Source organism: Semicossyphus pulcher, unplaced genomic scaffold, assembly GCF_022749685.1.
Source record: "Semicossyphus pulcher isolate SPU_LCO1_2020_fin unplaced genomic scaffold, fSemPul1.0.p SCAF_21, whole genome shotgun sequence".
NCBI classification, from domain to species: Eukaryota; Metazoa; Chordata; class Actinopteri; order Labriformes; family Labridae; genus Semicossyphus; species Semicossyphus pulcher.
Genome location: NW_027211695.1, coordinates 18,275,130 through 18,300,269, shown reverse-complemented (window position 1 = coordinate 18,300,269; position 25,140 = coordinate 18,275,130). Strand labels below are relative to the sequence as shown.

The 25,140-nt window shown below is 41.4% G+C and overlaps 4 protein-coding genes across 4 annotated transcripts; 1 reads left to right on the top strand and 3 right to left on the bottom strand.

Moving 5' to 3' along the window:
• Positions 1–44: 44 nt before the first annotated feature.
• On the bottom strand, positions 45–6,365 carry oxa1l (OXA1L mitochondrial inner membrane protein). The gene is made up of 11 exons (XM_069672392.1): positions 6,255–6,365; positions 5,589–5,723; positions 3,379–3,483; positions 3,028–3,289; positions 2,775–2,918; positions 2,602–2,687; positions 2,014–2,178; positions 1,820–1,924; positions 1,562–1,724; positions 1,398–1,478; positions 45–278 (listed from the first exon to the last, which is right to left on the bottom strand). The coding sequence occupies exons 1-11, from the start codon at positions 6,363–6,365 to the stop codon at positions 175–177; spliced, it is 1,461 nt and encodes a 486-aa protein (XP_069528493.1). The 3' UTR covers positions 45–174.
• A 1,702-nt stretch (positions 6,366–8,067) lies between these two features.
• LOC138600362 (uncharacterized) lies at positions 8,068–15,898 on the bottom strand. The gene is made up of 12 exons (XM_069671736.1): positions 15,842–15,898; positions 15,680–15,760; positions 15,494–15,593; positions 15,249–15,370; positions 15,076–15,146; positions 14,340–14,462; positions 13,575–13,670; positions 12,176–12,307; positions 11,946–12,074; positions 11,804–11,841; positions 10,886–10,926; positions 8,068–10,802 (listed from the first exon to the last, which is right to left on the bottom strand). Exons 2-12 carry the CDS (start codon positions 15,708–15,710, stop codon positions 9,100–9,102), a joined length of 2,586 nt encoding a protein of 861 aa, XP_069527837.1. The 5' UTR covers positions 15,711–15,760; positions 15,842–15,898; the 3' UTR covers positions 8,068–9,099.
• A 520-nt stretch (positions 15,899–16,418) lies between these two features.
• Positions 16,419–17,555, bottom strand: LOC138600351 (uncharacterized). The gene is made up of 2 exons (XM_069671718.1): positions 17,294–17,555; positions 16,419–16,856 (listed from the first exon to the last, which is right to left on the bottom strand). Exons 1-2 carry the CDS (start codon positions 17,436–17,438, stop codon positions 16,723–16,725), a joined length of 279 nt encoding a protein of 92 aa, XP_069527819.1. The 5' UTR covers positions 17,439–17,555; the 3' UTR covers positions 16,419–16,722.
• Positions 17,556–17,828: 273 nt separating this feature from the next.
• On the top strand, positions 17,829–20,224 carry LOC138600350 (E3 ubiquitin-protein ligase RNF144A-like). The gene is made up of 4 exons (XM_069671717.1): positions 17,829–18,021; positions 18,182–18,270; positions 18,956–19,129; positions 19,553–20,224. Exons 1-4 carry the CDS (start codon positions 17,931–17,933, stop codon positions 20,006–20,008), a joined length of 810 nt encoding a protein of 269 aa, XP_069527818.1. The 5' UTR covers positions 17,829–17,930; the 3' UTR covers positions 20,009–20,224.
• Positions 20,225–25,140: the final 4,916 nt, after the last annotated feature.

Sequence of the window (25,140 nt, the reverse complement as noted above, 5' to 3'; positions counted from 1 at the left end):
GCTGTGATACAATTAAAAACAGACACAGAAAGTTTTTTGGTTGTTCGAGGCAGATTTGACATTTTAATTAGAATAATACATAACAACAACCGTCTCCCACCCCGTCCTCTCACTTCCGTCCATAAATATGTACATAATTCATGATTCTGTCGAGCGATCAGCCAGTCTGATCTATCAAATGTCCTTCCAGGGCCTCGCCTTTTCAACAGCAGGTTTGTTTTTATCAGATGCTGCATTCTGCTGAAGGGGATTGTGGGTAAAAGTCTGCCTCAGTGGACCTGCAGAGAGAAATGAAGGGAAGACGTTAGGGGAATGTGATCATTTCACACATGTGCAGTGTTCCTAATTAGATATAAACACATCAGGGCAAACAGCTCCCCCTAGTGTTCAGGTTGTGTTTTACACAGTGAGAAAGCTCAAAAAGAACGGAGACCTCAAATGTTGCCTTTGTCATACCAACATCTGACAAATGCCCTCGTTAGAGACACAGAGAAAACAGATTGTGTCGCATTTGAATAATTAAGTCTTTAATTTGTATCTTTCAGCAATATTTGATCTTTATCTCAAATCGATATTATTTGTGTTTATCAAGCAGATTAATAACGCTCCCTTCATCTGACCTGCGGTCATAAAGTGCAGCTAATTGTAGTAAAGTGCCATGTGGGCTCTCGGGGAGAAGGTATTCAACCGAGCAGGACGGGGAGCAACATTTTTCAGACTGTCAGATATATAGTAACGGGCAACTTGTAGACGACATTTATAGTGACGAGAACTGTTTGTTTTTGTGGAATGAATCATCTGATTGTTTCATTTTACATCGATCTTGTTTCCTCTTTGGATTATATATAAGTTTGCCTTTTTTGAAAGCACGAGTCAGAAACTTCATGTCCTGAGGTTTTTATTGTAAGTTGCCACTAGAGCCCTGATTGTCTTCTTTTCGTTAAAACATTTAAAAAAAGGTTAACGAAACATGTTTGTCCGACACAGAATGGCTGATAAAGATTACTCTCCTTATCGATTAATCTAAAAATCTTATTTCTAATCATTAAATATCTGATTGCTCCACAAAACACAGTCTACGTAGATCGACCGACCAACAGTCCAAAAGCTGCAGATACTGAGTTTAGCGTCATGAAGGATTAAGACAACCAGAAGGTGCTTTTTAAAACACTGAAGCAATGAATCTGTCCATTAAATATTTGATCAGCTGAGCACTATAGAACTATTATTATTAAATATATAGATCCTGAATAATTATAGGGATAATATTATACACTGTAAACCATTCACCAATCTCTACGTGCAGCCGTCTCTCAGCGGCACTCTGCTGAAATGAATCCTAACAAGGACTAAAAAGTCTGTTGCTGTGAAGCTGATGACGTCGTGGTGACACCGACCTTTAGCAGCGAGGTCCAGGTGGTTTTTTATTCTCCTGTCTCTCTCTTCCAGCTGCTGCGCCAGCTGAGCGTTTTTCCAACCTGAGGAACAAAGCAGAAGGTGAATGAACAGCAAATATCCGTCCATGAAATGTGCCCCATCACATGAACGTCAAGATACCAACCTTTCTTCATGCTCTCGATTAAGCCGTCGTTTTGGGGCATGGCGGAGGCCGGGTGTTTGATCCTCTCGGGGATCCCCAACCTGTCTCTGACCAGGGGGTGTCTGAGCAGGGCGACTTGACCGAGGGAGAAGCAGTTCGAGGTCAGCCAGTAGGTGAACACGGCCTGAGAGGAGAAAGGATTTTAAACGCTGAGTGTAAGCAGGTTTATGATGTGAAGATGTACTTCCTGAAACTAAAGTGAGCGAACGATCGACTGACCGTGGGGAAGTTGATAGTGAGGGGGAGGATGACGAAGGGCATGACCCTGAACACGGTCTTCATGGCTCGCAGGTTGGGGTTGTCGATACCAGACTCTGCACCCAGCTACAAGAGAAAAAGGTTTATACCAAGATAACACCAGGTGTCTCTCTCACCGATATTATCTCTGACGGGTTGGGTAAGATCCGTCTCACCTCCAGGATGAAGAACATGGTTCCAGTGACGGCAAAAGGCAGGATGTAAAAAGGATCTGCAGCCGTCAGGTCCAGAAACCAGAGCATGCCTCCTGTCTGCAAGCTGGGCACCGGCAGGTAGGCCATCTTCCTCAGCGCGATGAAGAAGGAGACGAACACTGGCGCCTGCGAGAGCAGACGGATCAGTGATTTCATCATAATGCAACTTTTATTGTTTTGAACTGTTTTTATTACTTGGAGGAAAACGACAGTTTTTCATATCATCAACATTTGTGTATTCATTTGTCGGAAGGTGCCACATCATCTCAAAGTCCTCAGCTTTGTTATATTTGGCGCCACCTAGTGGCCATAAAAAGGAACAGCTACTGCTGAGATAATAGTAAAATGCTAGTAAAGGACAGAACCTAAACTACACAATATGTTCATCAGACACAGGCATGCGTTCAAGTTGATAAATTAGATAGACGTTTTGTTTTTATTCGTTGCAAAGTTGAGATTGAGGGCGAGCTTAAAGCCAACAGTTACATGACTGCTGTCAGAGCGCCGCACAACATGAAAGTAAAACAGTATGAACAGAGAAGAACTGACCTGCACTAAAGGCACCAGGAAGCCACGGAGAGGATTCACGTCGTGCTTCTTCTGGAACAAGTTCAGGTCAGAGTAGGCTTTGGCAACTGCGAGACGCAAACAACGGCTCGTTACAAGATGAAGAGTTATGTCTGAATTTCAACTGAAAGGACGAACGCAAAGCAAAACTTTACAATCAAATTTGTTTCCACTCTGTTTGGCCTCGTTCATCCTGTTGGTGAGTTTGGTCATCTCAGGGAGAACGTTGTTGAGCTTGGCTGCCTCCCTCTGGCCCTTCACTATGACCGGAAACACGGCCAGACGAGCCAACACCGTTCCTGTACGACGACGAGAAAGAAATAGAAACAGGGAAGCAGACGACAATTACAAAGGTAACAGGCAACACTTTGACTGAATCGCTTGAAATCAATGTATATCTGTACTTACCCACGACGATGGCCCCCCACCAAGGCAAACCCAGATCCACGTGCATGAACTCCAACATGTTCTGGATCAGCCCTACTGGTGTGTGCCCGGCCAATCCCAGCTCTGCTAAGCTCGTCTCTGTGGTCGCAGCCTGCAGGACCTCCACTGCAGTCGGTGCAACGTCGGACGCCTGCTGCGTTAAAACAAGGGAGGGGTCTGCAGACACGAGCTCAGGGGGGGAAGCCAGGACTGGAGGGGAGACGTCCACTACTGGTGCTGGGATCTGAAAATATCAACGAAATGGAATTTAGATTAAAAGGTAAAAAAAAAAAAAAGTGTTGAATAGTTTTAATGAAATGTAGTCTCACACACCTGCTCTGTGATTGGCTGTGCAATGATGCGGGCGGGGTCGGCCGGCAGAGAGACGGAGAGGCTGTCCATCACTGGAGCTGCCGTGCTCCCTCCCTCAGGCGGGATCTGGAAATAGCAGCATCAAAATCAACATGGTGCAAGTGTAAGATTAGATCAGCTGTTCAACATGATTCGATCAACTTCAGATGCCCCCATGATCCTTGGCATGAATTATGAGCGCGACTTCCGCCGCTGCTTCTGTCACTGAGACGGAACCGGTGTTTTCCATGCTAACGGCTAACGCTAATCCTCTTTTCTGAAGCGATTGGGGGATAAAACACAAACTTTTAGACCTCAAACGGGATCATATTATCACACCGCTGCCTTCTACTATCGAGTGATGGGAGGTCAACCTCAGACAACGTACACTAGCATATTTAGCTACTTCATTGACTGTGCTTTACTGAAGCTATGAACAATCTGAAAAGCTCTGAAAAGCTCTACCAGTACTTCCACAGCAACAAGGTCGGTAGGGATGGGGATCGTAAATATTTTAACGGTATTACTCCTCTTATCGATACTGCTTAACGATCCGGTACTTTAACGGTATTCTTAACGGTTCTTTTTTTTTATTTCTAAGAGAAAAACGAAAAAAAATTAAGAACAGAATAAAGATTTAAGCTTTAGTTTCTGAAATGTAAAATAAAGAATTATTCACAGCTGATGTTCAGAACAGATCAGAACAGTTGTGAGGATGGAAATATAAAACACATTTAGCTGGCTGGTAGTGGGCGGGGCTCTTCAGACTAGAGATAGACCGATATGGTTTTTTCAGGGCCGATACCGATACCGATTTTTAGTAGTCAAGGAGGCCGATAACCGATATTTGAAGCCGATATTCATTTGCAGCAAAAGTGAAAATATTGGCGTCAAAATTTTGAATAATACAAACTCCAACACTTAACTTTGTTTAAATGCCTTTAGGCATATGCATCAGAGCCAAAATAACCCAGTTTTAAATTGATCTCTTATCAGCCGTCGGATAAAAAAAAAAAAAATTAAATTAAAAAAAAAAAAAAAAAAAGGCTGATGCCGATATGCGTCAAAATGCCTAATATCAGCGCCGATAATCGGCCCGGCCGATAATCGGTCTATCCCTACTTCAGACAGCTGTTTGGACTGATCGCTGGTGTTTCCGCCCTTACAAGCGTTAAGTGGCAACGAGCATCGTCGGCATCGACTCTGGTGAAGCGTAACCGCACTTTTAAAAGTTAATTCTCTCCGCCATCGTCACCAGCAGGATCTCTTTTGTGCGCACGCGTCTGCGTGTGTGCTGTAGCGTGTGTGAGAGAGAGCTGCCGCCGCCCCTTATGCTCAGGCTCATACACAATCATGTCTTAATCTTAATGGTGACATTAAATGTGCAGGATAAGGTTTTTGGAGCAATAATAAGCAGGACAGTCATTGTCTTAATTTCTCCAGTACCGACAGCAGAACCAAAAACATCAGAAGTTTATCAATACTGCGGTATTTCATAATTCAGCCCCTGGTGCCGGTTAATAATACCAGATCTCGGTACCCATCCTTAAAGGTCGGTCACGGTTTTTTTAAAGGAGGTGGGACACAAACTCATGTATCTCAAAGCAGACATTAGAGCCTAGCCTGAGCCTTACGCAGCTGCAATCCTGCGGAAGGTGAACATGTCGGCTGATTTGTGCTTTGATGTCATCGCTGAGGGTGTTTTATAACGGACGATTTACTCGCGTAGGTTGAGAATGCAGTCAGACAGGGAAAGACGGGGATATTTATGTTTTCGGTGGTCTCTTTAAGTTCAGGTTTTTCAGCCACAGGCGATAAACTGCACCGCTGGTCACAGGAACAATCCCTTTTAGTACTCAGTGCATGTTCGAAACACTGTTGATCAACCCACAGATTTAGCTCCGTCTGGTTGTCGGTACAGCCACAGCCACAGCTCCGCAAAGACATCTTAGTAAAGCCAGTTAATTTGTTTAAAGAAAAAAGTTGTAATCACTTATTTAGAAAGAACCGCTGTTGTCGATAAAACGCAGTAACTAGCGTATTTCCGCTATCACACTGGACCCATCATTTTATCTACAACAGCGCCCCTAAGGTGGATAACTCAGCAAAGACATGCAACCATATCATCAACCTAAATCTACAAATGTGTTAGAGGATTGCCATTAGACGACAACACCTGTATGCAAACTCACCTGTGAGCTGTTGTGTCTGACTGCCACGGCGTTCACCCAAAGGATCTTCCCATGGTGCCTGCAGCCGAGCAGAGACCTGGCAGCAGGACTGCGACACTCAAACACTGTGTGCAGACGGGACTTCTGGAGCAACCGCTGTTTGCCAAGCAGAGGGACAGAGAGTTTGACACTTGGTAAGGATGTGAACTTTCAGAAATTAGTTTTATAATCTTGGCTGTAAAAATATAATCTATATATTAGATAAGACTATAGAACTAGTTAGGTAATTCAGATTTACACAACTAGCCCCTAAGAATAAGTTGTTGTGATGTAGTTGTTGACATAGCTAGCATCTGCTAACAGAGCCTGCTAGCCTGAGGACCACACAGGTATACTTTGATTATATTCGAAAAACTCCTTGTAAACAAGTGCACGTGTCTCAGTGCTTTTAGCTACATTGCCTGTGTTGTTCTTGTTTAAAGACCGGTGACATGTCAGCTGTACTAAACAGCTGAGAACTCTCTTTACAAGTGAGGCTGCTCCTGTCAAAGTCACACAGAAGGCATGCACTTCTACGCAGCGAGGATGCTAGCCGGCTAGCGAGTTAGCTTGGCAAAATCGCTGTTTGCGTCCTTGTTTCAGAAGCACGGATAAAGTTTCAGATGTCAAAATGTGGAGAAGACCTACATGGTTCAGAATGTCTGAAAGAGGGTGACTGCCTCTTCTCGGTTTTCCAGTCTGCCTGAGGAAACATCTTGCCAGGCAACCCGGAGTCACCCCGCTCCTGATGGCAGCCATGTTGGAATATTAACCTGCTACGGAAAGCGTAAGAAGTCAATATTCGACTTCGGCTTCGCCTTCTTCTTCTTCTTGTTTTTTTTTGGCGTTTGGCAAGCAACGTTTTGGTGCATTACCGCCACCAACTGGTATGGAGTGTGGATCAAATAGCTAATATTTACCTTATATCTAAAAAATAAATAAAAATACCGTCATACACTTTCTTCTTTATATTATCACAATACATCATGACATGTTGTCTCCTTTTGCCTACACTAATCACATCTGCCTGTGTTATGCTTGCCTATTACTAAGAGTGTACTGTTAAGACCAGTGTGTTTATTTTCTAACTATATTAAAGATGTTTGTCCTGTCCAGTCGCCTAAAAATCTAGGTCAAAAACGGAAGTCAAAAATCGACCTCAAAAACGGACGTCGACACAGGTCAGGTACTGACCCTCAATAACTGTAGCTTCTGTGATACTGAAATTGAAAGTGCAGATCACATGTTTTTCCACTGTATGTGCTCTGTGACATTCTGGGAGGATTTACAGGACTGGCTGTCAACCAAAATCCAACTACTTGCTCCTCTCACAAGGAATAATATTGTGTTTGGTATTAACATGAAGGACATTGACAGTGACTTGATATTGAACAACCTGATACTCCTGGCCAAGTTTTTCATCCACGCATCCAAATGGAGGAAAGTGAAACCCCTTTTCTCTGTCTTCAAAAGGGACCTTGTGAACAATCATCTCAGTGCTTTAAGACTAATGAAAAGAAAACATGCAATGTCTCTTCTCAGAGCTTATGAAGAACGGAAAATATTTGAGGACCTCTAATGCAACTGGAAGAATGTAGAAGTATTATACTGTATTTTATTTATTTTACTTTTATAAATTATTTTATGATTTTATGTATTTAATTTCTATTTTCTATCATGTTATTATTTTATATGTTATATCTTCTTCTCTCCTATTCTAATGTGCCTTGTATGTTAAGAGGAATGTATTATCGTTTTCTGCCTTAATGTTTGTCAATGAATCAGCCTTAATAAAATAAATAAATAAATAAATTTAAAAAAAAAAAAGGTCAGGTACTGACGGCAAAAATCGAGGTCAAAAACTGAAGTCAAAATCTACCTCAAAAACAGACGTTAAAAATCGAGGTCAAAAATCTACCTCAAAAACGGACGTCGACACAGGTCAGGTACTGACGGCGAAAATCAAGGTCAAAAACGGACATTGACACAAGTCCCGCACTGATGTCGAAAATCTAGGTCAAAAATGTAGGTCAAAAATGTAGGTCAAAAACTGACTTCAAAAATCAACCATAAAAAATGGACGTCAAAACTGTCTCGTGTAACTCACACACAGAATTGTAGGTGTACCCTGCTTCTGGCCCAATGACAGCTCCGGCGACCCTGTACAGGATAAGCGGTATAGATAATGAATGGATGGATGTTTGTAACACTCATTGCTTATTCGAATTTCAAATACCAAAGAGCCAAAATAAGAGTGTCATTGAACCCTTATAGCTTTGGCCTTATTACAATCCAATGAAATGATGCAGAGGCAAACCCTGATTGCTGACATGTCATGTGAATTCTCGTAACTGTGTAAGAGAGTGAAAGTGAAAACAGCAACACAGACTGACTGACTGTTTTGAGGTATTTGTGTGTGAGGTAATCGCTCCAGTTTCATGATTAAAGACTTTGCACAACATCAGTTGTTATTTTGTTCTTTATTATTATTTCACATGTCCAATGTGTAATTTTTAATCACCGCCAGACTCATACAAATCATACAAAGGTTAAAAGAAAAAGAAGTCATCCAAACAAAATTGTAATCATGTAAAACACCGGTTAATAAAACACACATATTAGATTACATTAATTTTAACACATGGAGACAGTCAGTAAATGCTATTTGGACACGTGTGCTCCAGCTGAACACTAACTGCCTAGTAAAGTAAAGTGAACTGAATCAGCATCAATTAGAAACTATGACATGTAGTTCTAACAAAAACTACAATTCGCATCATCCTCAATGAATCTTGCATTCTTTCATCTTACTGGGAATCTACACGGACACTGTAGTGTCAGAGGAACGAGCTCACAGCAGCAGCTATTTTGCAATCTACACCGGCTGTGACTACAGCAAAGAGTCTCAAAGTTAGTTGCGATTTCAGGCCATGAGTAGGGGGTGGCAGTGATGCCAAAAAGCGTGCCGTGTGCCGGAAAGAAGAAGACAACTTGTAATTTTAAGCTTAATCTCAAAGATGTTTCACCTCTCATCCAAAGGCTTCTTCAGTTCTATAAATATGAGCCTCTGTAGGTCAAAACATGAGACAGACTATTTGTGCTTAAATTCTGTATTTATGTAGGAGTCAAATGAGGATGAATTAACAGGACTGGTTTACCCAGATGTTGAGGAAATGTACATATTCATCGCTCTTTTAAATTAGTCTTGCCTGCTCATCTGGCCGATCAGTAACTTCAAAAGGAAACTGAAATCGAAGTTAGTCAAAATGAAGAGATCTCATCGTTTAACATGGATTCCTTGGTTGTGGGCATCTGCTGACTTGATGTAAGAAACGACTGGAGAGGCAGAAAATTACTCGCGTATTACGCCGTCCTGCCGCGCAGCAAACGCAGCTGGTGGAGATTGCAGCACTGAATAACATTGGAGCGGTTCTGTCCCGGCACACACGTGTCAGAAATCCACTTCAAATACGCTGCCTGTGTAGATTCCTCGTTATTCTGAATCTGAAGTCTGTTTTTTCTTTAAAAGATTAAAACAAGAAATCGTTTTCCTCTTTTTTTTCTTATCCTTGCCATGCTTATTTCGCCAGCGTTTCCATGTCTTATGTTTTATTCCAGCTGCCTGCTCTTGTGTTCCAGGTGCTCCTTTCACCTTTTTGGTCTGTGAAGGATTTGTCTTATTCTCCTCCTGTACATTTTCAATGACTCTTTTTACTCCGTGTTTCTGTGATGCCTCGCTAACTTGTAAATTACCCAAACCTTCAGACAAACTTTTTTCACCTCTTTTTGGACGGATGGTAAATAAGTTTCTTAAAGCCTTTAGTTTCTTTCTTCCTACCGAACTCTTACGTTCCTCTTGGGGGGCTTCTTGATGAGCTTCTATTGAGATCTCCCTCATCTCACTGCTTCTTTGAGCACCACTTGGACTATGTTTAGTTTCCTCCTCATATATCCTCACTGTAAGTGCTCCTGACTTCTTTGAAGATTTTCCCACATCTTGGTCACATTCAGCTCCATCTCGTCTCATCATTACTTCTCCCTGACTGCTCTCTGTCATTCTTCCGCTTCCTGTCCGTCCTGCTCGTCTAGAAGAAGAGCTGCCCCTGTCTCGAGTTTGTTCTTCATCTCCCCTCTTTTCCTGATTTCCTGCCACATTAGTCTCTATATGTGCGGGGTGTGTTGCACTGATTTGTGGTCTTTTCTGTCTCACATCGTCTGAATCCTCAGGACGTTTTGTCATCAATAATTCTCCCCTTTGTAAAACTCTCTCCACATCCCTTTTCCTCTCTCCATGTTGCTCAAAACTGCTAAAGCTTCTCTGTTTCCATTTCTGATGATCTTTAGCCATGTTCTGTTTCCTATCACCAACTCTTACATCGTCTTGACTCTTAGAACGCTTTCCACTCTCCTCTGCTCCAATCTTTACTCCCGAATCGGCCTTAAAATCTCTTGTCGTCCTTTTCTCACCTCCCTGTTTGTCTACGCTTTTGGGGTCAAAGTCTCGTCCAACTTCCTGTCTAACTCCCAGATCTCCTTTCGTGTCCTGTCTGACATCATCTAATCCTTCATGGTCCTGATGCTGTCCTTTCCCTCTCTTCTCCGTCTGTTCATCGTCTTCAATCTGTCCATCCCTGTCTCTCTTTTCATCCCCTACTTCCATTTCTGTCTGCATGTCCACACAAACTGAAGGAGACTGTTCTTGTCTCCCAGGCATGTCGCTGATGTCGCCCTGATCATCAACACTCTCTTCACGTTGACTTTCATCTTCTGCCTGGTTATCAGCCTCTGCTTTCTCTCCTTTAACCTCCTCATCACCTGCTATTATTCCCCCCTCATCTCTTTGTTTCTCTTGACCTTGCTGATACACGTCATTCCTTTTTTCATCACACTCCTGATCATCGTATGTGACGCTCTGCCTGGCATCAACTCCCTTCTCCTGATCCTCTACATGATAGTTAGGGTCATGTGACAGCCCTTCTCCCCTGGGCTGACCATTGACTGTAATGTCTTTAATCCCTGGTTCTCCAGATATGTCAGTGACCTTTGTCAATTCTGCAGCCCCCTCATCCTTATCCTCCTCTTCCTCACTCCGCTTCGCAGCCTCTTGACATTTGTCATCGATGGTTGGAGAAGAGGAGCCTTCAGGAGTAAACACCTCCTTGTTGTCTTGTGGAGAACAAGGATCTGCAGCGCGCGCTGGAAAGCAGGTGTAAAACAAATTCAGGCAACATTCATTTACACGACTAATAAGTAAGCATCAAAGATGTTCATCATCTTACCAGTCTTGTTCCTGTAGAGCAGAAGATAGGCGCTGTCGGATCTAAGGAGAGAAATAGGAAAAGAAAGTGGGGTCATTCTCAAATACAGCTAAATTCATGCTTTGTGTTTGCGGCTGTAAACTTGTTAAAAAATATATATACCAAGCAGCAACCTGCAGAGCTGAGAAAGTAGCTAAAACAGAAGTGCCAAAAAACTGCAGTTCCTCGTGTGGCCACTAGAGGCTGGCTCCAAAAGTGAGTCGAGCTCCATTACGCTCCATGTTAAAATGTCCAACTTTACAGCAGAGTTTAACATGTTTACAGACTTGTTTCAATTGTATTAATGTTGAAAGTGGTGCATATTTGGGGGCGTGGTCCCTTTGAGTGACAAGTGGATACCGCTACTTTTCAGCTAGACATCAACACAGCTTAATCAGTCACTGAACTACATATCTCAGCTGTGTTTGTGTTGTTGGTACCGTTTGAAGCCTTGGCATGCAAGTATCAGACGAATTATACGAGTTGCTATGCGGTAAATCGTTTCGCTAAGTGTATTTTTACTCAAAATTAGCGCTAATAAGCAGGTATCGGTGTCTGGGCTCACTATACCTGGCCAGTTAGCTCGTTCAGTGTTTGTCAAATTGTGTGGGCTCCCGCATTGAAGTCGGGTATGTTGTTGGCTTTGCCTGTAGAGAAGACGCAGTGGGTAGTAGCGATCACATACTTGTTATGTGGACTTGCTTAGTACAAGAGTCCACTATGTCCCACAAACTAGCTAACTAACTAGCTAATTTGCAGGCTAATGAATTAGCCATGGGTACATGCTGATTAGCTTTGATAATTTCTTGCTTCTCTCCAGCGGTCACTTCTGGCTCCAGAAAACAAACAATGGCGGCGACCAAGTTGCCAAACTCGAGGCAATAACTAGATCACACTAACCTCTCAAAGGTTTCCGTCTTGAATGGCTGGTTTTCAGGCTGTTGGTGAAAAGAATAATCAAACATCACATGATACATCATCTGTCATGAGGATTTTCTGCATTGTAATATTGAACTTTAAGTTCAAAAGAGATCCGTCTCACCAATGTGACACTGGAATCATTGAAGTTATACCATCTGTCATCCTCCTGGGACTTGATTGTTGCAGTGTAATGTCCATTTCTAAGATCTCCAACATGCTCCACATATGCGTACAGTTCATACGTCTGATTCTGATCGCAGATGGGAGCAATGACAGGCGTAAGAATAGGGAATTAAAAAGAAACATTTGGTGTCATTAAATAGCCTTCTGAAACATACTGTCCATACATACCTCTGATACCTGTAGGGTGGAGGGAACACGGACAGAGCGGTTGATTTTGAAGTAAGTCATGGAATAGTAGTCCAGGTCAAACCTCTTCAGCAGCAGCATCAGAACCTCTGGATGATGCTTTACTACACATTCCTGAATGACAGAACATATTATCATTATTATCATGCGGTTATATTTCCCTAAGGACACCAACACAGGCCAGATTTGAACATAGTTAAGGGTCTACATTGTATAGTATAGTACGTTACTTCAGCCCGCAGCTGTGAAATGGGCTGTAATGGCTGCTACACTTGGAGGCAAATGATCAACATATGTCCACTAAGTGCTTCATTTTCCACTGATGGATTATTATTCAAAGTGTCTGATGCTACAGAAAAATACCTTTTTGTTAGGAGAGATCCTACTTTTTGGCTAGAAACACCTGTTACATCGCTCTCTTCAAAGCCACCAGACTCCATTAACAAAAACAGCTATTTTAGCATAACATGGGAGTTGCTGTTCTGACACTGCTCCTAGTTAATGAATTCTAATTCTTATTGTTACTTAGTTGCATAGGATCCAGTGCCTACACTTTAAAACACCAAAATCACACATCAGTAAAAAACAAACGCATCTGTAGACGCAGCGGTAGACCAGCAACTCCCATGTTCTGCAGGGTTAAATTACTATTTTTATCAATGAAGTCTGGTGGCTTTGAAAGGAGCGATGTAAAATCTGGTTCTGGAATAAAAAGAACAATCTTACCTTTAAAAAACAGGTTTATCTCGGCATGGATTCTGTTGGTAATGTTGTCAGACACTTTAAATTACTATGCGAGCCTTTAACGTACTTTACATTACTCATTACATTGCAGCCATTACAGCCTGGAGCAATCATACCTATAAGGGCCTGTGTCCACTAATGCTGTTCTTTGTGCTGGCAGCGCCCATTTTCTCTACAATACTTAAGCAGTTCAATGTTTTCAGTTCTCAGCATCCTAAGCGCAATGCACTCTGGGTATTTGTAGGAATGTAGAAAGGGCGACACCACGAGCTGTTTGTACAACTTTCTCCACAGCTATGGCGCCAATTTCAAATATTATTGCTTCTATCGATTACAGAGAACACCAGCTGTGACTGGCAGTGGCTTTTTACTGGGGCGAATTGCTCCTTTAACAGTCACTACCAAGGGAAGTGGAAGTGCAGTGATGCAACTTTCGTAACGTAGCAACAGTAAGTGCCAGTGAGAAGCGCTCTGATATTGAGGTTGTGGGCGTGGCCAGCACAAAAAACATCGTTAGTGGACACAGGCCCTTGTCATTTAGACCCTGAAATATGTTAAAATAGGGACCTGTTTAATAAACAGAGGAATTCCCCTTTAATACTACATTTTTATGATCACATGTTTTGGCATTACTCACAAAGGTGGCATCACATTTGGCATCACATTGCTCGCAGTACATCTGGTTTTCTCCGCTGAAATATGAAGGTCGGAAAAACTCCTCAATGCCATTCACCTAATGCAACCAGAACCAGACAACCAACCATCAGGCAAATGAGTGATAGAAATACACCAAGTGTCTTAAAATCTGACAGGATATCAGCGCCTTCCCCATGAAGGTGTCTTAACCTGCTGAGTGTGTCAGTTCATTTCTTTGCAAATTTTATTTAACTTTGTTTTATTTACTTAATAAAACTTCAGGAAGTTATTTATTTATTTATTTAAATTTTCAGTTAACTTTATAAGAGATGCTGCTGACCCTGGGAACTCCCTGCGCTTTTTGTTTGTTTGTTTAATAAACATATGCTTAAAGGCATTTAAACAAAGTTAAGTGTTGGAGTTTGTATTTTCACTTTCACTGCAAATGAATATCGGCTCCAAATATCGTTTATCGGCCTCCTTGACTACTAATAATCGGTATCGGCTCTGAAAAAACCATATCGGTCTATCTCTAAAGGAAATGATTTAAAAAACGCTTGTTTCCTGAGTAGAGTTTGGTTTTCTGACATCAGGAGTTGCTATCCTGGCGGGAATTTGTGTGTTTTTGATCTTTTTAGTAGCTTTATGTTATCGTGAAGTGCGGTCAGTTGTGTTAGTGTTTTTGTTCTAATGCTAGTCTGCAAGTTCACTAGATCCCTTAGCTTCACAGAAATGCTTTAAAATGTGCAGGTATTCAGATTCATACCACGCTGTATTCAGTGTTGGTATCAACCAGTGTAAGAGGAAGATGCCAAAACAGCGCGTCTGTGTCAGCCCCTTCATGACCTGCAGAACATTTACTCCTGTGTGTCAACATGCCGTGGAAGATCTGAAAAAGACAAAAATACAAAGACTGGTTGTTAAAGACCCCCTCCAGGGAAACTCCAGTGTTTAACCTTGTAAACATCTCCATGTGGTGTTCTTCATGTGCTACAAGACATATCAGGGACAACATCAGCAGTCATCATGGCTGGGCCTGTCTGCTTTTAAACTGCAGTGTACCAAGGACAGGCTGAACAACACGTTTTCAGACTGGCAGGTTTGAGACGTCACAAACCTAAGGAGCCAATCCCGTTAATGGACGGGGCGACGCTATGCATATCATTATGTGTAACCTATGGCAACCACTCCGGCGATGGGCGAGCCAGCTGTAACCGTCATCGTCATTTTTGCTAACTCACCACTGACTACTAACGATCACGTTACTGCTACTAATTACTACATTTCAAGCTAGCTAAGTAGGGCGGGGCCTGTGCAGATTTGTGATTTTGTAATGAGGGAGAAGGAGGAGAGGCCTTGGGAGGATTTTTACAAGGTAATTAAACATATTTTACATGACAGAAACATTTTATTATTTAAAGCAGAGCATTTTGTCTTAAAACATGACTGGAGCTGCTCTTTAAGTTAACGTACATATTCCTTTTTAGTACTGATTGCTTTACCTGTGATGCCTCATTGCTGGTCAGGCTTAAAATCTTCTCAAAGTACTCGACAGCATCGTGCTGTTCGTACACTGAAACAGGAGAGGAATACATGATTTTTCAGCATGACACCTGAATTGAAACTCCCAAATTAAAACGTCCGGTAGCTTCAAAAGCTCTGTGTGCTAACGTACCTCGTTTGATGCCCAGTTTTGTTGTGATGCCATCGGTGCGCGCTGCTCTTTTGTTTAATTCAGCAAACAAGCTATTAAGCTGACGATCAATACAGTCAGTGCCAGGATTCTCTTTGATGTGCCTGTGCAAAGTTAAGACAAAGCGGTCATGAAGAGACACAACTGGAGCTTCAAATAAACTTAAAGCTGCTGTGAGGAACTTTTGGGTCCTCACATGGGCTTTAAATGAGCATGTAGTCACAAACCTCTCCACTGCTTCTCTAAAGTCTTCAGTCATGAACAACACCTGCAGCACGCTGTTCAGGTAACAAGTAGCCCCCTGGTTTTGCAAGCCTTTATACTTAACTGTTGGAGGAGATAGTTCATAATGTAAATAACACACCTGTCCTCATTTGGTGGATTATAAAGCAGTGTAACAGCGGCAATCTCACCTGAAGGAACGTTGTAAAACCAGTAACTCATTTTGATTTCCGTCGGACAGTTTTGTCAGTCCGCGTAATCGCTGTATAAAGCTGCAGAGGATTTTACGTTTGACATTAATTCTTCACAATAAATCAATCGCAAAAACAAATCTATCTAAAATAAGAGCTTACCTTCTGCTGTCAGACTCAAACGTGCGAAACAACCCAACAAGCAGCGTCTCTTTCTGCTGTAAAAACGCGAGCTTAGACAAACTTTCTCTTTCACTTACCGCCTCACGTCCAAACCCTGCTGGAATGCTGCATTCAAGGCGTGTCGGATTTTATCTAGATTTTGACAGACTGCTCACACAACTAACAAGGAAATGAAATGCAATTCTGCAAAATGTCTTTACTGGCAGTACCATAAAGCTTCCTCTGTGTTGTCAGATCAAAGTAGGTAGGTATTATGCTTTAGACAAATTGTGACTATAAAGGGACGAATTGATCAGTATAGAGTTAATATAATATTATATATATATTATAAACTCTCTCTCTCTTTCTGTGTGTGTTGTGTATGTATAGTTTATAAATATTTCTATATTTATTTATTTACACAGGATACCTAGTTATTACCGCAGTTGTGTGTGTGTGTGTGTGTGTGTGTGTGTGTGTGTGTGTGTGTGTGTACATACAGATATCCATATCTATCTATACACACACACACACACACACACACATATATATGGAAATATTTATTAGTAATTGCTGATTTAATGTTACATTTTTCCACACTTTAAGCAGCTGATTTATACTTTCTGTGAGTATTTGATGTGCTGCCAATGACCAGCTGATGTCTGAACACATAATCAATGAGGAGGGATAACAGACAACTTTTCTTTATTTGAACAACAACAAAAGCCAAATTTAAAACATTTCGAGACAACATCAGAGTGTTAAAGGACAACTGTTATAAAATAGCTCACAAAGAATGTGCAAAAGGTGTAAGGAGTCTTCATGGGCTGAACAGCGGTAGCAGGAGGAGGAGGAGCAGGAGGAGGAGGAGGAGGTCTCTGTCAGGCGGTCAGTCCTCCCGGAACTCTCAACACCATCATGATCATGGACTTGTTCTGGACTCCATATGTGGACAGTAGATCAGAGTCATCGTCCAGCGCCTTGTCTGCGAAAATCAGCCGCAACGATCCCAGTCCTACACACACACACACACACACACACACACACACACACACAAAACAGAACAATGTGGCTATTTTAAACAGTTAAAACATAAAAACACTTTTAATTTCAACAAATGAAATCAAACTAAGTATGTACCTTTGCTGTAGCCTGCGTGTTTTTGTGCTGCTTTAAACTTCACGTGTGGTTAATGGTTAAAAACAGTTATAAGCAGCTTCATCTAAACCAACTCTGTTAAAAAAATAAACTCATTTGTCGATACATTAGTTAAACGTGCAAATTCAATAATAAAGACTTATAGCTACAGAATACACAACTCTGAAATGGGCCTTTCTGCATAATGATTTGCCCGTAGGCCACCCTGGTTTAGTGGTATAAAAAACTGTGTATATTCTGTTAATAGAGAAATTATATATATTTATATAAACGTATTTTGGTGCCTTCAAGTACCTGCGCTCTCCGGAAGCTTCTCTGCTATCTTTTCCTTCAGCTGCAGGACTTTCATGCTCTTCATTTGCTCCTCCGTGTTGCACAGGTCGACCAGCATTTTCTCCCCTCTTGGTCCAGAAATCATGACCTGGTAGATTTTCCCCATCGTCGCGCTGATTGTCTTTTTTTCGGTGTGCGAGTTGCAGCGATGCTGTCGGCTCTGACGCTGAGAGGTAATGTCATGCCACAGTTCAGGGTGTTGTTCATAAAAAGGGAGAGAACGAAAATACTTTCACTTTCGTCAATGTGAAAAACAACAAGGAAACTATTAAAATAATATTAAATATAAAAGAGAAAATAACTGGAATTTATTGAAGTATCATCATCACTTATGATTTTAATGATATAATATATATATAATTATTTTCTGACATCATAAAAACAACAACACAACAACAACAAAACAACTGTAACGACAACTGGAAATCACCTGATTCTGCTATGCCCACCCCACCCACGTGATTTCTTCGAATTTCAACCTGGGAAAATGAAAGTTATAAGAAAAAAAATTCTTGGTGGAGTCAGTGAAGGCAACAGGCTCGGGGCTTCTAATCAGATCGCACACAGAGACGAAGTTTGTCGACAGAGCTGAAACAAAATGAGCACTCAGGAGCAAGAGGAGAAAAGATACGACCCCAATGACACGACTCTGAAGTTCGTCAACAGGCCTGATGATCTGGATCCGTATTGTGAGCAACGACGACATTGTTACTTTTGAATTTGTCGCACTGACTTGTGTTTATGTTTAATTGCTCTCTAAAAGGAAGGCAGGTAAAATCGTTTCCTCCATGTTGAATGTGCATTATGTGATGCTGAGTTCAATGTCTGCCCTTTTTGTGCGCTCCTCAGCAACAGAGGGGCTCCGCGCAGAGATGTCCTGCGGTCACGCGGTCACTCCAGAGTCTCTCACTGGGTGGTGTCGCAGCCTCATCGATCAGGTACTTTCCACCACTTTATTTATAGAGTACAGAGATGTGTTTCACTTTCTGTGAGCAGAATTCGGCTCCAAATGTGTCCTAACAATTACCCATCTGTTTTATATGCCATTGTATTTCACTGACAGTAAAACGGAAGCCCTTTTTGTTGTCTGAAAGGTATTTTGACACTTTTGATGCATATATTTTTAGCAGAATTAGCCATGTCTGATATGTCACACCGTCTTACAGAGAATTAACACCCAAACCAGCTTCATGGAGTTTTAGCCTACATATAGTGACTTTCAGTCCTTTTTTTGACTGTATTTTACAACTTTTACTGTTTTCGTTTATTTTACTCCTTCTTTAGCATATTTTCTGGCCATACAGGGCAGCTGCTTTCAGCAAAGAATCTCCAAAAACCCGCTGTATACTAAAATGCTAACCATCAGCTAGCAATTAGCTTGTGAACATAGCGGAGCGTTTAGCAGATATTGCCCTCTAGTGTTGAAACCAAAACAGAGTAAAAAGAGAGTGAATATTGGACTTTTGTTTGTCAGGTGGAGACAAACATGACTCTAAATGAGTGATAATGTTGATCCGTAACTTTAAGGTGTGTAAATAAAAGAATGTCAACAGCATAAGACTTGTTTTTGCGGACCCCAAGTGGCCAAAACAATAACTGCAGGTTCTGTCCTTTGCATTTCAGGGCCAGTATAAATTTAAGTGTCCTGCTGGGGTGGCGGGCACCAATAAAAAGTGTAACAAAGTGTGGTCGTATCAAGAGGTGCGGCGTCTGGCCTTGCTGACAGCTGAAGAGATGCAGCACTTTGAAGAGAACATCGCGCGAATGGCTGCCACAGAATTCTGTGAATTCAAAACAGTGAGTGGACCTTCAAAAAATTGCAGACTGGTTTAGTCAGGAGAGAGATTGTTTTTATTTTAATATTTAGCTGGAGGCTAGGCGCAGTTAGCCTAGCGTAGCTCAATGACTGGAAACAGGGGGAAGAAGCTAGCCTCACATTTAAGCCAGCACCTTAAAACCAGTTGCTAGATGAAGAAATAGAAAATACCTATTTTAATAGGAGCGTTTGAGGTGCAGTTAGGCAGATAAAGTTTCCTTTGGAAAGAGCCAGACTAACTGTTTCCTCCTGCTTTCTGTGTTTAAGCTAAGTTTAGCTAAACGTGTGTTAGCTCTAGCTACATATTCACCAGACAGATCTGAGAGAGGTTTCTCTTACCTAACTCAACAATATATTTATTTCCTTGAATATTAAACCTTTCCTTTAATGTTCCTGACCAACAGTGTCCTGGGTGCAAAACCTTCTTGGAGCGAGAGGACCTGACTAACCTCAACGTGCAGTGCACAATCTGCAGAGCTGACAAGAAGACAGCTTACCAGTTCTGCTGGCAGTGTCTGAAGCCGTGGAAGGGTAGAGCTCCGCGCTCTGACCGCTGCGACAACGAGGGCTGCATCAACCACGACCTCGAGCTTCTCAAGAACTGCAAGACCATCACGCTCTCTCAGGTGCAGGGGGTCACGGCGTGTCCCTCCATCCGGGCCTGTCCCACCTGCGGTCAGAGGGTGGAGCACGACAAAACGGGCTGTAAGAACATCCTCTGTAATCGCTGCATGGTGGAGTTCTGCTTCGTGTGTCTGAAGCTCACTCCCCAGTGTCTGAAGACGACCACTCACTACGTCTACTGCAGCGATGGTGTGGCCCCGAGACAAACCTCCATACCTGTGTGGCGCAGAAACTAAGAGGGAATCAGCGCGCACACTCATTACTTCTGATTTCACTTACAGCCGTCTTCTGAACTCTTCCTTTTTGATTTCATCGTTATTTCAGGCTTATTGCTGTATTCCCTCATAATGTCGTATAATGCTACTATAGTTACTTCTTACAAATGTTAGTCTGCTCAGTAATGGCTCATCTTTAAAACTGCATCAAGTAATAAAATGTCTCTTTACTTTAAAGCTGAATGTGTGTTGATATCTAACACGTGTGTGTGTGTGAATACACTTCCTGTACGTTTAACAGGGTCAAATCACAGCAAAATAATAACAGTTAACCACATGTAAAATAAAAATAAATAATTATGGTCATGTGGAGTAGCTGAAATGATTAATTATGCTCACAAAGGTATGGAAGTGAAGCAGAATGTAACACAGACAGTATTCCAGAGGTTGAGGAGGAGCTGTAGCGCCCTCTGTAGGCCAATCCAAGAATAACTGACTGATGACGACACACACCACAATTTTTATGACTGAAAAAGGAGTTTAATTAAAAAACACATTTTTACATGTTTATTGAAATTCTAGTGTTAGAACAACAGACCGCTTTGCTCAACCATTGTGACACATTTGAACGTTCCTTTAGGTCTTCATGAGTCTGAAGGTTTCCATGGTTTCATAGAAAATGTTTCTGTTTTATGCGAGGTCAGGAGAGTTTAGTAGGAGCAAACAAAGCTCTGATACATCCAGAGTAGGTTTAAAAGTAAGAGAGTGTTTCTCTACTTCGGTTTTGGCCCTGCTTGTCACCCATTCCACCTTCTCCCTCACCCGGAAGCCCCCCGCCTCGTAGCTTTAAAACATGGTGAATAGTTGACATGTTTTGGATGCCATATTCAGACAGATATCTGCCGTCCTCCAGCTCCTTGTCAGCGTAGATCAGTCTTGATTGATCTTCTACAACATGCACACACACACACACACACACACAGACACAGGAGACACACACGAGTTAAAAACAGCCACTGATACATTTTTCTCCTAAATAAATCACAAAGAGCATTTATCATTTTTAAAAGTATACAGAAGAATCATAGAGTCATTAAACGTGATGAACAAACTTGGCATCATCTAATAGATAATTTTGGGTTCATTAGTATGAGGTTTCATTTGTGCAGAAGAAATCACTTGTCTGTGTACTGACGTGTTAATATGCATGTGTCGATTCAACTATAACTGTAACTGTAACATCCAGGTACCTGGGTGTTCACCTCAACGATAAACTGGACTAGTCACACAACACAGACGTCCTGTACAAGAAGGGCCAAAGTCGACTGCACCTGCTGAGGAGACTGAGGTCCTTTGGGATGAGCAGGACTCTGTTAGGGACATTTCATGACACTGTGGTGGTCTGCAGTCTCATGACACCTTATTATAGTAATAACAATAACTGTACTGCAACTATCATCCAACATTCATACTCCAATGATACATACAAAGTTCATAAATGCTGTGCAATAACCTTTGCTACACTGTGCAATACTACTGCAATATCTTTTCTCTCATTTCTGGTTTTAATCATGCGACTCACCATGCGTGTTTTTATCTTTTCAAATGGCTGAACAATTTTCTGTGCACAAGAATAAACCCATGCAGACACAGAAAATTGTGTAGATAGTGTGTATAGTTTAATTGCTATTATTTTTGTTACTGTTATTATTTCTATTGTCGGATTATTGTTCTTTTTGCCATTTCCTATCGCTAACTGTACTTTTTGTCTAATTTTATTACTTGAGTCATTTTTTTTATTTGCTCTTGAGCTGCTGTAACAAATTACCCCTGTGCAGGATCAATAAAAGCTGATCTTATCTTAAGGTTACAACTCAGACTGCACTAAACCTACTGCACTGGAGGTGCTGCGAAGGGCCAGTTCTGGTGTGAGCAGGAGCCTGTCCTGTTCATATCTCCACAGTGGTCAACTATCATATCTGCTCCTCTGCTCTTTTCTACTCACATGTAGCACTGACCTTTATCGTGGGTCAACATTCTCTCTCTCTCTCTCTCTGGATTGACAGACAAATGTGTCGTCAAGTGAGCAACAGACACTGTGAAAATACTTCCGTCACAACTGAAGGTAGCCTACAATTAATAGTTTAATACACAGACAAACGTATTAGCACATGTTCAGTCGACATAGACAACTGGTTTTGTGGCACAAATGCAACCTCATGTTACATCAGATAAACATTAATGTGAACTGTATGCTGTAAGCATTATAACCGGAAGTGTCTACTTTCATCGTGAATGTTTGCAATCAGGTACCTGGAAAGCCTTCCAGCTCACGAATCTTCGTCTTTAGCTGCAGCACCGTCACGCTTTTGAACTGCTCCTCGGTGTAGCACAGGGGTAACAATTTGGCAATATTCCCATTGTTTAACTTCACGACGACTTCTACAACCATTTCTGCGGTGTTTGTCTTCTTCTATAGCACTCAGATTGTCAGGTTGCTAACACGAAAACAGACGAGCTGAAAACATTTAACTTTCACTTTCATCCCTCAAATTAAAGAAACACACACCCGCCTTTCACCTCAAAGAGAACATTTAAATTAGCTCTAACCTAGAAACTTACTGTCACCTCAGGTAGTGAGCGTATCAACTGTCATTCATTTCCTCTCAAATATAGATGTTTTAACATCTCTTAAAAGGGGGAAAAACACTGCCGACGTCAAATTCAAAATATAAGATAGATATTTTACATATTAATATGATGTTATATTTATTTAATATTGTCATAAGTTGCTAAAAATGCTCATTTTACCCACGCAGGGAAATGTTAAATGTGCACATTTGTATGAACTTTTATGCATAACGGGAACTCATAAGATTAAACACAGGCTAAACTAGCGCTACGGCCCCCTCTATAGGTCAATCTAAAGAATTACATTGAACAGTTATGACTGATGGCAAGCATTAAGGCTGGAAAAGCTGTTTGATATTATAAGAAATGTTAAAAATAAAAAAGTGTGTTTCTTCTTGATTTTTTCTTGAAAATCTTACAGTTGAAAATGTCCACGTTGATCTACATACAAAATAACACATCGCCAACATTTCTTTAGGATTCTCTGAGTCAGATGATATTTCATGCAACCATAAAAAATGTAAGGAGAGGCCCGGGACCACTGCCCAATGGAAATACAAACAAGGGTGTTTACTTCAGAATTGGTGTAGTCTACTTCATGTGTAATGTCCAACAAGCACTGTTTCACACATATTCTACATAGTGTTGATATAAATAGTTCCTCAAACTTTTAATTGTCCTTTATATAAACTGGTAATTCAAACAAAGAATTCTCAAACAACTGATTTGAAATAATGATTGCTCGGGTAAATAAGGTACAAAGCAAAACTAGCCCAATATGGAAGGCCTTTATGGCCTATATTAGAGGTGCAGCACATTTAAGAGGGTATAGAGTAGAGATAGACCGATATGGTTTTTTCAGGGCCGATACCGATTATTAGTAGTCAAGGAGGCCGATAACCGATATTTGGAGCCGATATTCATTTGCAGTAAAAGTGAAAATATTGGCGTCAAAATTTTGAATAATACAAACTCCAACACTTAACTTTGTTTAAATGCCTTTAAGCATATGTTTATTAAACAGTTCCCAGGGTCAGCAGCATCTCTTATAAAGTTAACTGAAAATGTAAATAAATAAATAAATAACTTCCTGAAGTTTTATTAAGTAAATAAAACAAAGTTAAATCAAATTTGCAAAGAAATGAACTTTTTCTCCTCTCCGCCGTGTGTGTGAGCACTCTGCATGCACAGCTTTCACTGCTGATTGGCTGTTACCCGTGCCATGGCTCTGCGAGTAACCAATCAGTGCTGTGGGTGGGACAATGCTGGAGACAGAGTAGTGGCTGCAGACAGAGAGGCGCGGCTGCCTCAGAGCCAAAATAACCCAGTTTTAAATTGATCTCTTATCGGCCGTCGGATTAAAAAAAAAGGCTGATGCCGATATGCGTCAAAATGCCGAATATCGGCACCGATAATCGGTCTATCCCTAGTATAGAGTGCGTGCAAGAAGGTGCAGTAGACATGTACATACGATAAAAGTGCATGCATGCGTAGATGAATATACTGATGTTTGACCTATTGGGGTGCCGGGGGTTGTTTTGTTTCTTATTTTGGTTCTTTTTTCTTGTCATACTGTTTTTTCTTTCTTTTTTATTTTAAGGGGGATAGTCCCTCTCCTTTTCTTTCCTTGTGAATTCTTCCATATCATCTCTGTTCCATTTGTATTTTTGGTTTTGTATGTAGTCAGTATAAAATAAATCAAAATTTGAATGAAAAGAAAAAGGAAACACTGAAATCATGATGAATAACGCACGTCCAGTTGTAGAACAAGTTTAAGTTTGAAACCAAGGCTAAGTCTATTATAATGATAGGCCGGTCGTAGGTTTTAAAATGTTTGAATAAAGTGAATGTTTGTTTTGGTTTTGTCTTCTCATCGTGTCTCTCTGAGAAATGTTAAAAGCGCTTGGATGGCAGGCTGTTTGTAATGTTTGTCTCCACAACAGATATGTGTGTTCCTCTCAGTCACAACTTTGTCATTTAATATTCTGTTATTATTTTAAAGGGTTTCAAAACATTGAATGGAATCTTACCTGAACACCTGGGCCCGGTTGTTCAAAAGGTTTAATGTGGATCAATAATCCACTTTTTTCCATCCAGGATCAGGAAATCCAGCATACTTTTATCCTGGTTTTTCAAAGTAAAACTGGATTGGATCAATTTTATCCACAATTTATCCAGATACAGACTGAAAGATCACAAAATCCAGATGACCAGTGCTCTAAATAAAACTTCCTACTTTGTCCACAGGGGGCGCCAACATCTACACAAAATAAAACATCCTGACAGTATTTTACAGTTTTTCTTGATTGCTTTGACCTGCTTCGTGACCAACCACGACCTCGAGCTTCTCAAGAACTGCAACACCATCGCGCTTTCTCAGGTGCGGGGGGTCACCGCGTGTCCCTCCATCCGGGCCTGTCCCACCTGCGGTCAGAGGGTGGAGCACGACAAAACGGGCTGTAAGAACATCCTCTGTCCTCGCTGCATGGTGGAGTTCTGCTTCGTGTGTCTGAAGCTCACTC

Excerpts from the sequence above, each read along its gene's own strand:
- LOC138600351 (XM_069671718.1), bottom strand. The coding sequence starts at position 17,438 with ATGGGGAAAATCTACCAGGTCATGATTTCTGGACCAAGAGGGGAGAAA. Across the intron at positions 16,857-17,293 it reads GAAGCTTCCGGAGAGCGCAG|GACTGGGATCGTTGCGGCTG; the intron begins GTACTTGAAGGC and ends GTGTGTGTGTAG.
- LOC138600362 (XM_069671736.1), bottom strand. The coding sequence starts at position 15,710 with ATGAGTTACTGGTTTTACAACGTTCCTTCAG. Across the intron at positions 15,371-15,493 it reads TTTAGAGAAGCAGTGGAGAG|GCACATCAAAGAGAATCCTG; the intron begins GTTTGTGACTAC and ends AACTTTGCACAG. Across the intron at positions 14,463-15,075 it reads CCAGCAATGAGGCATCACAG|ATCTTCCACGGCATGTTGAC; the intron begins GTAAAGCAATCA and ends TGTCTTTTTCAG.
- oxa1l (XM_069672392.1), bottom strand. The coding sequence starts at position 6,365 with ATGGCTGCCATCAGGAGCGGGGTGACTCCGGGTTGCCTGGCAAGATGT. Across the intron at positions 3,290-3,378 it reads CACAGCCAATCACAGAGCAG|ATCCCAGCACCAGTAGTGGA; the intron begins GTGTGTGAGACT and ends TGATATTTTCAG. Across the intron at positions 1,479-1,561 it reads AATCGAGAGCATGAAGAAAG|GTTGGAAAAACGCTCAGCTG; the intron begins GTTGGTATCTTG and ends TTTGTTCCTCAG.
- LOC138600350 (XM_069671717.1), top strand. The coding sequence starts at position 17,931 with ATGAGCACTCAGGAGCAAGAGGAGAAAAGATACGACCCCAATGACACG. Across the intron at positions 18,271-18,955 it reads GTCGCAGCCTCATCGATCAG|GGCCAGTATAAATTTAAGTG; the intron begins GTACTTTCCACC and ends TTTGCATTTCAG. Across the intron at positions 19,130-19,552 it reads AATTCTGTGAATTCAAAACA|TGTCCTGGGTGCAAAACCTT; the intron begins GTGAGTGGACCT and ends CCTGACCAACAG.